General features: G+C 48.2%; 1 protein-coding gene across 5 annotated transcripts in view; it reads left to right on the top strand.

Annotated features, from left to right (window-relative positions):
* The first annotated feature begins 7,097 nt into the window (after positions 1–7,097).
* The window catches only part of LOC137332529 (biorientation of chromosomes in cell division protein 1-like), a 49,837-nt gene continuing 45,727 nt past the window's right edge, over positions 7,098–11,207 (top strand). For 4 of the 5 annotated variants that reach the window (XR_010965690.1, XR_010965688.1, XR_010965689.1 and 1 more), the window contains exon 1: positions 7,098–7,364. Coding sequence is in view for 1 of the 5 variants with exons in the window: in XM_067996435.1 (XP_067852536.1) it covers positions 7,245–7,364 (120 nt within the window). In the remaining 4 variants the exon portion in view is untranslated. The remainder of the gene's footprint in view (positions 7,365–11,207) is intronic. The other variant, XR_010965691.1, reaches the window with a different exon arrangement.

The raw sequence follows: 11,207 nt of genomic DNA, 5'->3' as shown, positions 1-11,207 counted from the left end.
AAGACAGGGATCATGGGTGAGCAAGACTTAGTGCAAGAAAGGTTACGGGCAGCAGAGTTTTGGATGAGCTAAAGTTTATGGAGAGTGGGTGATTGGACGTTTGCCAGGACAGCACAGGTGCAAAGGACCAATGGCCTCCTTCTATGCTGTAAAATTCTATGATTCTACCAAAAATGTGTCAATTCACTATTGCCCACAAGATCCTACAAGCAAATTTACTTCCATCAGCCCAACAATACAAATTCCATTTCCTTGCCAAGGATGCCTGCTATCATTATGAATTACCATAAGAATACAACGCTGAACATATTTGACTTGTCCATCCTGCACCAAGGATTGACTGTGGCTCAAGTCTGGACAAACATATCCTTAGATAGGCAAGAGCAGCAATAAGAACACAAAGAATGTTGGATGGGAAAAGGCTATTTGTCCCATCAAACCCACTTCTTCAATAGTCCATTTTCAAACCTCTCTATCTTGGACTTTACCCAACCCATTTAATCTCCATAGAAAAGATTCTGCAAATATCTCCTTGCCAAAATGATATTTAATAACTAGAACTACCAGACAATAGAGGTATTGTTACAGGATAAACGGTACGACAACAACAACTTGCATTTTATGTACAGAACAATACTAGTTTATTTTTTAAACTGGAAATAGCAAGAATTACTGACAGCTATACTATCTTACCCTACCGGAGAGCTAATGTTGCTGGCAAAGTGTTTTAAGTGTTGGGCTAACAATAGCTGAATCAAAGCTGCACCGTCATCTTAGGGTTCAAATAATGGTTATAAACCAGTTGAGCTTCATTCTTGCAGTTTATTATATCATCAGCACTCTTCAATGAAATCATTTATTTATAATTGCTCCCAGCCAATTATTATTTTCAATACAAAATCGTCCATTAATTTAGATGACTCCTAAATGCACAACGACAATGTGTCTTCTTAGATCCTATGGTACAAATGACTAATCCTGTGGCATATTATACTTAAAAGATTTCAAGCCTAATATCTACTATATCTAGAGGCCTGCTGTCTAGGAGAAATTAAAACATTGAAAAAAAACATTGTACTATAAAACAATATATTATGATTATTGCACTACTATGAACAATCAGCTTTTGTCGACTGAGTTCAAAGGAGTACAATTTTTTTACAAGCTTCTGGTAGAGACTATGCGAATGCAGAGTAATTATAGATAGAAAAGGCCCCATATTCACGCACAGCCCCATGTGTACATAATACAACATTTGAGTGATCCCGTTGTAATTTGCTACAGTGGCTGTCCTATTAGTATTCACCCTGCCTGGCAGAACATAATGTTTCTGGCCAGAACTACCTTTTCCAGACACCCATTCAATAATGGATGGTGTAGTAAAGCTGTTACAATCAGCAGTGAATAACTGGCTTTTTAATCTCACAATTTAACGTTGTCTGGACATTGCTGTATAGACTGCCAACTATTCGGCTGGTAAATAACTGCTGTATAAAAATTTCTCTGAGAACATGCCATTAGCTGCCTTCAGTTTCTCTTTTTATCTCTATCGCTTCTCTCAGTACTCAGTGGGAAAGCCAGTACTTAAAATTCACTAAATCTTTCACTACTTATGAAAAGAGGTTATCTATGCTTTTATGTCTATTTTTCCTCTCTTGGCATTCTCTTGATTCTCATGGGACAAGCTAGTCATCTTCTACTAATAACACTCGTTTCTATTGCCTTGTATATATTGTAACATTGGTGGCTTATTGTGCTATTGCACCACGTAGTGTGATATTGATTCAAACCGACCAGGAAGATCCAAGTTTGATTCCAGTTCTATGGGGAGTCAGCTGATGTCAGCTGGAGCAGTCATGTATGCAGTACAATTGACCTCAGCAGCCCATTCTAAAAAAGGTCAAAGTTAGCCAAGATTCCCTCTCTGGAACATTCTCCAGTAACCACTGCTGGAAGTGTACGTGTACAGACGTTGAGTGAGGGCGGGATTGGATTTAGCTTTGATGGCTTTGTCCATCATGATTGAATGGCATGCTCGATCTCACTTATATACTCTCACGTAAAGGTTGGTTATTTGATAAAAGTGTGCTAGAGGGATTCAGGCACCCATACTTCACCATTAAGTCATCTACTTACAGAGAAGTGGGGACAAACCTATTACAACACTGCCCTTTCACTGTTGTGAGTTTTGTTTTAAATCAGCCTAGGTTAATGGGGTGAAAATCTCTTTCTCTGATGGTTGTAGGGATGCCAATCCTCCAGGATTGTCCTAGAGTCTCCAGGAATTAAAGATTAATCTCCAGGACACTGCTGCAAACAATCCGGGAGAAAAATCATAGTGGCATTAAAAAAAGTATTTAAAAAAAAATTTTTGAACATTTTTGTTTATTAATTATAAAAATATTAGAGATGGGGAAAAAAGGCTGTTTGACTGGACATGGCGGTTGGAGGCAGAAGGTCATATGATGAAACTTCCAGGAGTATGTTCAACCAGAGTTGGCAACCCTAGATGGCTATAAAGGTCCTATATGCCAACCCAGATTTTAATGGATATGACTCCAAAGCACAAAAGTGTCCATAACTTGTCATTAAATTGGCAGTGTCACATTAAAAGGCCACAAGAACAGCAGGTGTGGGAAATGAAAACCTACCACTTACACAGTAAGAGGCACTCATCCATTGCTGCAGAATAGAGTCTTGCTCTACATTTAATCTGGTCTGAATCCCTCACCTTGATCACCGTGACCACAAATGTACTTGTCATGTTGATAGACTTGGAATTTGATTTCATTTCAATTAACTGTATTTAATCAAAGTGCCAGGGAGGGATAAAGACTGACTCAGAGGCCCAGGCCGACTTTGGTAGCTCCTTCATATTTCAGGCATCAAGCAGTGAAACAGGATCATGGGTGGTTTTGTCTGTCAATGTGTTGAAAACAGAAGGTAATCTGCTGCCACCATATGGACAACTGAGTTAAAATTTTGAATGTGACTGACAGCTCATCTCAAAATTTTTATGCAGTTCTCTTCTAAAGTGCAATGAATCACAACCCTTTACTGTAAATTATGTACTTTATTGATAGAGTAGCTTTTCCACAGTTAGAGAATGAAAACAATACATTTATGAAATTACTACGGACACCAGTTCAGTATAGGTTTCAGACAGGTAAATACGCCATCTCAGCAATAAAATAAAATTAATCTCTCCAGTGTCTGGTAAATTATTTACCCCAAATCCTAGTTTGGTTGAAAATCAGAAAAAACATTTTTTTTTTAGTTTTGTGAGATTATAATTTAATCAAGGATTGTTTTGTTTTAAAGTCTTTTCTAACTTCTTACATTAGATTATTTCAGCTCTCATATCTTAGATAATTCTCATGGGTGGGCACTAACACTCCAAATCTTTGAGAGCGCTTATCCTTGCCTTGAGATTTAAGTAAGTTTTCAGTACCATTCCCAAGGTAAATGAACTACAAGCCCTGTTTGGTAATTGATTTCAGTTACTGGACTTCCTTATGTCTCCATAAGGTCCTACTTCAGCCTATGAAAACGTGAGAAAGCATTATGAGATCTCATATAAAGTATAAAATATGATACAAATTTATTAAACAAATAATAAACAAGTGAATAAACTAACAGTGATACAATATAGTTAAGTATTTACTCTAGAATGTATTTTATCTAACTCTTACAGAAGGTAAAGTAATAAAAAAAATCATGGGCCTGAAAATCCTGGAAGTTAACGCTTGGGGAAGAAACTCAACCTCATTTCACTGTTTTTTGAGCGAATAAATCAAAATTGGAGAGACGAATTTTGGGTCATGATCTCCCATACCTGATTTCCCCTGGAAGTGCGTTGGCTGCTAATCGGAAGCCAGCAACTTCCAAGAGTGCAGGGCACCCACCTGAAACAGGCGATTTGCAAATTGGGCTCCCAACGGCAGTTTTAGGACCCCGATGCAAAATTGGTGAGCAAAGGGGTAGAAAGGGGCTGCGCATGCTCTGCCCAGTTGTTCCGGGTCTTCAGCGGCCTAACTAGCGGTCCTTAAAGGGACCACTGGAAACCTGCCACAAAAAGACCAGCAAACTTTTTAATAGTTTCACTTTTATGGAACCAGGAAGAGCAGGTGTGCTCCTCAACCCCCATCCCCAGGAACTACCTGTGGGCTGGTTTGGCGCAGACGAAATTCCTAAGGTCCCGACTGGTGTGCTCCATCAGGATGCCTAATTGGCATCTGCACCTCACCAGTTTCATTCAGATGAGGCCCAAGGCCCAATTTCGAATGGGCCTCAGGCCAGTGTCTCTTGGTTTGTGTTTACATCGCATCTCCAATTTTGCATCGGAAACCAGCACGAATTGAATTTCTCATCCCTGGAGTTGGTGGGAACCTGGCGTAGCTGGGTCCCTGCCATTTTTCGTTAGGTTCTCCCATTGGAGTAATGCAGGAGTCCAGTGGAACTCTCAATTGTTGCTTCGCAAATCCATGCCTATCTTTCCCATTTAGTTACTTGGAGTAATGTTTTTATAGTGACATGAGTAGCACAGTAAGTGCTGTGAATGTGGCATATTCAGTACATTTCTGCTACATCTGAGTGATCTGCTTCTGTTGCCAGTCTGCAGGGTGCACTGTGGATAATTCTTACTGCTCAATGGAGATGTATCTGCAACAGAGCTTCAAAATTCTTATAAGTTAAGTGATTGTAAGGGTGTCAGTTTTCATAGAAAAACAATCTGAATTGTGTAATGTACCAAAACACAAATTAAAAATTTTGAAATCCAATGTATTAAGAACAACTTATGCAATCACCTCAAGGCTGGTCATAGGTCTTTATTCTGGGCTGTTTTTCAGCTGTACACTTTTTGAGTGTGAGTTTTTGGGTGTTATGTCAGCATTTTTGAAGCTGTTTGTGAGCATTTCTGGGCTCTGTGGCATGGCATGTATGCGGTCATGGGGAATAAGAAAATAGCAGAGACTTTAAACAAATATTTTGTATCTGTCTTCACAGTAGAAGACACAAAAAACATACTGGAAATAGTGGGGAACCAAGGGGCTAACGAGAGTGAGGAACTTAAAGTTATTAAGATTAGTAAAGAGAAAATACTGGAGAAATTAATGGGACTAAAAGCCGACAAATCCCCTGGACCTGATGGCCTACATTTTAGGGTTCCAAAAGAGGTGGCTGCGGAGATAGTGGATGCATTGGTTTTGATCCTCCTGAATTCCCTAGATTCTAGAACGGTCCTCATGGATTGGAAGGTAGCAAATGTAACCCCACTATTCAAGAAAGGAGGGAGAGAGAAAATAGGGAATTATAGGCCAGTTAGCCTGACATTGGTAGTAGGGAGTATGATGGAATCTATTATTAAGGATGTAGTAACAGGGCACTTAGAAAATCATAATATGATTAGGCAAAGTCAACATAGTTTTATGAAAGCAAAATCGTGTTTAACAAATCTATTAAGAGTTTTTTGAGGGTGTAATTAACAGGGGAGATAAGGGGGAACCAGTAGATCTAGTAAATTTGGATTTTCAAAAGGCATTCGATAAGGTGTCACATAAGAGGTTGTTACACAAGATTAGGGCTTATGGAATTGGGTGTAATATATTAGCATGGATTGAGGATTAGTTAACAGACAGAAGGCAGAGAGTAGGAATAAACGGGTCATTTTCGGGTTGGCAGGTTGTAACTAGTGGGGTGCCGCAAGGACCAGTGTTTGGACTTAACCGTTTACAATATACATCAATGACTTAGATGAGGGGACCGAGTGTAATGTATCCATGTTTGCTGACAGTACAAAGCTAGGTGCGAAAGTAAGCTGTGAGGAGGACGCAAAGACATATAGACAAGTTAAGTGAGTGGGCGAGCACTGGGCAGATGGAGTATAATGTGGGGAAATGTGAAATTATTGACTTTGGTAGGAAGAATCGAAAAGCAGAATATTTTTGTAATAGGTGAGAGACTAAGAAATGTTGGTAGTCAGAGAGATTTGGGTGCCCTGATACACAAATCACAAAGTTTTTTTTTCTTTCTTTTCCCCTTCCTCTCCTTAATTGCCTTCACCCGGATTAAGTAGGTAAGGGCCGTAGTTTTGTTCTGCTCTGAACTCCGCTCAGGAGTTTGGAATGGAAGTGCAGTCATTTTTTGTATTTTTAGCCCCCCCCCCCCTTTTATAAGGGGGTTAGGGTGTGTTTATGTGCAGTAAATCAAAAAAAACCAAAATAAATGTCAAATTATAATTTTATTCTATCGATCCAGGATGCACTCATAAAAGGGGGGCCTAAAACACAAAAAAAAACTTTCCGTAAGAAGGGGGGTTACGGTGTGTTCATGTGCAGAACTAGGGGTCGCAGTCTCAGGATAAGGGGTCGGCCATTTAGGACTAGGACTAGGACGAGGAAAAATTTCTTCACTCAAATGGTTGCGAATTTTTGGAATTCTCTACCCCAGGGGGCTGTGGACGCTGAGCCGTTGAGTATATTCAAGACTGAGATCATTAGATTTTTGGACACTAAGGGACTCAAGGGATATGGCAAGAAAGTGGAGTTGAGGTAGAAAATCAACTGCAATCTTGTTGAATGGCAGAGCAGACTCCAGGGATCATAGTCTAGTCCTGCTCCTATTTCTTATGTTACTGAAAGTATATGGGTGTTGGCAAGGATATTTTTTCATTTCAAAGACTTTTGTCCACATCTCAGGCGTCCTGGCAACTATTAATCTGTTTTGCGATCTGAAGTGTGGCTAGTTATCTTTTTCTCACCCAGTGGTGGGGACTGAAACTCATTGCTTGAAAGGGTAGCAGAAGCAGAAAGCCTCATTGCATTTAAAAAGTACTTGGATATGCACTTGAAGTGCACAAGACCGTGGCGCGGCAGGTTATTGACCGAATGAAATTTTAAGCAAGAATTCAACTTTTAAAACTTGGGACTTGCAGCTGGGGGAAAAACAAAGAGGAATGCGCAGGCGCCGCATGAGAAGCCGGTCACTGCCCATTGTTCGCACGGCCACCTGGGAGTTGTAGTTACCGGGCGCGGGCGGGCCCGTCTCTCACCGATAAACAAACTGCATCTCCCAGAACACACCGCGCAGACCTGCCGCTTCCTCGTTACTGCGACTGAGCGGAAGGAGCGACGACACTTGAAGCGGATTCGAGCCCAATTCGCAAACGGTTTTCTTCCCCCAACCTTCGTTTTCCTTTTTTTTAAAAAAAAATTTAAATCTGCGTTTCTCCTCACCCGCCCGCCATGGCCAAGAACCTGCCGCCCGGAGACCCTAACTTAATCGCTATGATCGTGGATCAGTTGAAGAGTCATGGCCTGTTCGACGAATTCCGCAGAGACTGTCTGGCTGATGTCGACACCAAGGTGAGAGCGGGCGAGGCGGCGGATTAGTGAGGCCGGCCGGGCGGGCGGGCGGGCGAGGTTTGCTCCGGTATTTTTCCGCCCGCCCAGTCAGTGGCAATGATCCACACGGGCACCGGGCCGACCTCAGTCCGTCTTCAGGGCTGTCAGCCCCGGGGGGAGAGCTGTGTGATTCCCCGTGTGTGGGAATGATGCAACGGTCAAAGGCCGGGGCTTTTAAACCGTCGGAAGTGACGCCCGCTCCGAATGGATGGCGCGCGGCAATTCAAGCTTCCGTCACTCACCGCTGAAGATTGGTACCACGGGCACCGCTTAAACCAGGCCGGGCCAGACCGGACCCTGCTCACCGCAGGGGACTGTCCACATGTGGTGCAGACCACCACGCCGTCAACTCTGCCCCCACCACTTCCCACAATCCAACCCCTCCACCCGAGGGTTGCCAACTCTGGTTGGACATATTCCTGGAGATTTCAACACACGACCCCCCTTCCTCCGACCATCCCACCCCCAGGCTCCAGCCATTGATAGCCCAGCATGACTGTCCTCGCGGTGCACCGCCTTGCCACTACCAATCAGAAAATGAACAGACTCGTTGCCGTTGGCCCCCCCACCCTGCGCACGACCACTTTGGCCCCGCACCCGTCCCCCTTGGATCCCGCCGTCCTCTCCGCGCCGTCCCCCTTGGATCCCCCCTCCCCCCCCAAACCGTGAACGCACCCCTTGGACACCCCCACCGCGCACGTCCCCCTTGGACCCCACCCCCCTTGGACCCACTGCGCACGTCCCCCTTGGACCCCCTCCCCCCACCGCGCAGGTCCCCCTTGGACCCCCCACCGCGCAGGACCCCCTTGGACCCCCCTCCCCCCACCGCGCAGGACCCCCTTGGACCCCCCCTCCCCCCACCGCGCAGGACCCCCTTGGACCCCCCTCCCCCCACCGCGCAGGACCCCCTTGGACCCCCCTCCCCCCACCGCGCAGGACCCCCTCGGGACCCCCCTCCCCCCACCGCGCAGGACCCCCTCGGGACCCCCCTCCCCCCACCGCGCAGGACCCCCTCGGGACCCCCCTCCCCCCACCGCGCAGGACCCCCTCGGGACCCCCCTCCCCCCACCGCGCAGGACCCCCTCGGGACCCCCCTCCCCCCACCGCGCAGGACCCCCTCGGGACCCCCCTCCCCCCACCGCGCAGGACCCCCTCGGGACCCCCCTCCCCCCACCGCGCAGGACCCCCTCGGGACCCCCCTCCCCCCACCGCGCAGGACCCCCTCGGGACCCCCCTCCCCCCACCGCGCAGGACCCCCTCGGGACCCCCCCTCCCCCCACCGCGCAGGACCCCCTCGGGACCCCCCTCCCCCCACCGCGCAGGACCCCCTCGGGACCCCCCCTCCCCCCACCGCGCAGGACCCCCTCGGGACCCCCCCTCCCCCCACCGCGCAGGACCCCCTCGGGACCCCCCTCCCCCCACCGCGCAGGACCCCCTCGGGACCCCCCTCCCCCCACCGCGCAGGACCCCCTCGGGACCCCCCTCCCCCCACCGCGCAGGTCCCCCTCGGGACCCCCCACCGCGCAGGTCCCCCTCGGGGCCCCCCACCGCGCAGGACCCCCTCGGGGCCCCCCACCGCGCAGGTCCCCCTCGGGGCCCCCCACCGCGCAGGTCCCCCTCGGGGCCCCCCACCGCGCAGGTCCCCGTCGGGGCCCCCCACCGCGCAGGTCCCCGTCGGGGCCCCCCACCGCGCAGGTCCCCGTCGGGGCCCCCCACCGCGCAGGTCCCCGTCGGGGCCCCCCACCGCGCAGGTCCCCGTCGGGGCCCCCCCACCGCGCAGGTCCCCGTCGGGGCCCCCCACCGCGCAGGTCCCCGTCGGGGCCCCCCACCGCGCAGGTCCCCGTCGGGGCCCCCCACCGCGCAGGTCCCCGTCGGGGCCCCCCACCGCGCAGGTCCCCGTCGGGGCCCCCCACCGCGCAGGTCCCCGTCGGGGCCCCCCACCGCGCAGGTCCCCGTCGGGGCCCCCCACCGCGCAGGTCCCCCTCGGGGCCCCCCACCGCGCAGGTCCCCCTCGGGGCCCCCCCACCGCGCAGGTCCCCCTCGGCGCCCCCCCCCCCCCCCCCCCCGGCTCACGTCCCCCTTGGACCCCCCCCCCGGCTCACGACCCCCTTGGACCCCCCCCTGCTCACGACCCCCTTGGACCCCCCCCTGCTCACGACCCCCTTGGACCCCCCCCTGCTCACGACCCCCTTGGACCCCCCCCTGCTCACGACCCCCTTGGACCCCCCCCTGCTCACGACCCCCTTGGACCCCCCCCTGCTCACGTCCCCCTTGGACCCCAGCACATGTACCCCTTGGGGCCCCACCCCGCGCACGTCCCCCTTGGACGCTCCCCCCCCCCCCCCCCCCCCAACACAAACATCCCCCCTTCGCCCCCCACTCCACTCTCGTCCCCCTTGGCCACTTGCCCCTCCTTGTGCACAACCCCCTTGGCACGCTCCCGCCCACCCCCTCCTGCCCCTTCCCCTCCGCGCGCATGTCCTCAATTGTTGCTGTTGGCAGTGCTCAGTCGAAGTTAAACATTTCACAGTGGGAGGGGGTTCTTTGGAAAGAGAAGTACGGTTTGGAGGAAGAGCCATCCCTCAGCCACTCTTGCAGACACCCAGCAGATTGTCTGAGGCCGGGATCGAGACCCCAAAACTGTTCACGTGCAGGTGTTGTGAGCAGGGAGTTGTGCAAACAAAAGTTAACGAATCTATATTCAATCATACACAGCTTGTGACATTAAACTGACCGCCTTTAATGCTGTTTGTTTAAACTTCACTGTTTAAATATAAATAATATTGGACTGCTGTCAGTGAATTGGAATGTAGTAATCCAATAGGGAGTTCAGCTGACAGATATGAACTGTTTTGAGCTTTGCTCTTATGGTTTATCATCCTCCAGGCTACTGAGTTGTATTACTATGTTGCAATTTGCTGACAACCATCCAGTATCCTCTGTACGTGTCTGACACACTTTAAATATTGAGCCCAATAGTTCTATCTGTAAACAAATGTGAACGCAAATAGTGTGTTTCCTCATTGAATACTGCAAAATCGTTCACAGAACTGAAGTGGTCTATATGGATATTTTTAACATAGTAGAAAAATATGAAGAAAGTTTTAGAAAACTTTTAAATGACATTGGTTTCTCTGAGGGTTAACTATACTGTAATTTTTTTTTGTAAATAGTAAATTGACTTTGTAAGTGCAGCCCATAGATTTAAATGAAGGGTGTCAAGGATGATTATGGGGGGAGGTGCTGTGTGTGTTTATATAGGATGTAACAGATGGCAGATAGTATGTAACAAGCAGTAATTCAACTGAACAATTTGGACCACTTTATAAACTGTTGGAGCAAAGCTGAAGTGGTTTGAGTGTCAGCGGAATCTAGAGATTAAAATATTACCTTAAATTTGCTACCAGCTGTTCCTTTTACTTTGCTTCCACATTGTTTTTAAAAAATCTTTTTCTTAAATAATCCAGGAGAATCACTGAACACAGTAGAGCTGGTGGGAAGCAGGTGAAATCTAACTTTTAAATTGAGGTGCCCAGAATACTAGTTTTCTTTGGGGTCAGGATTGGATGTAGGTTAATGGGAAATAATAATATTTCATAATATTAAAAATTCAGCATCTCAACAATAGACTGACATGTCAACTCGAATAAGTTGCAGCCAACAGCATAAGATGGGATATTTATTGTGTTGCATTCCCTCCACAGTGTTTTATTTATCACTGTTTGTGACAGCCCTAGTGTGTATATATAACAGTAGAATGGTTTTGGAGCCATTGCACAAGCATGCAAATCTATCAGATGTAGA

The sequence above is a fragment of the Heptranchias perlo genome, chromosome 14, assembly GCF_035084215.1.
Source record: "Heptranchias perlo isolate sHepPer1 chromosome 14, sHepPer1.hap1, whole genome shotgun sequence".
In the NCBI taxonomy this organism is placed as follows: Eukaryota; Metazoa; Chordata; class Chondrichthyes; order Hexanchiformes; family Hexanchidae; genus Heptranchias; species Heptranchias perlo.
This window is presented reverse-complemented; position numbering and strand designations above follow the sequence as displayed.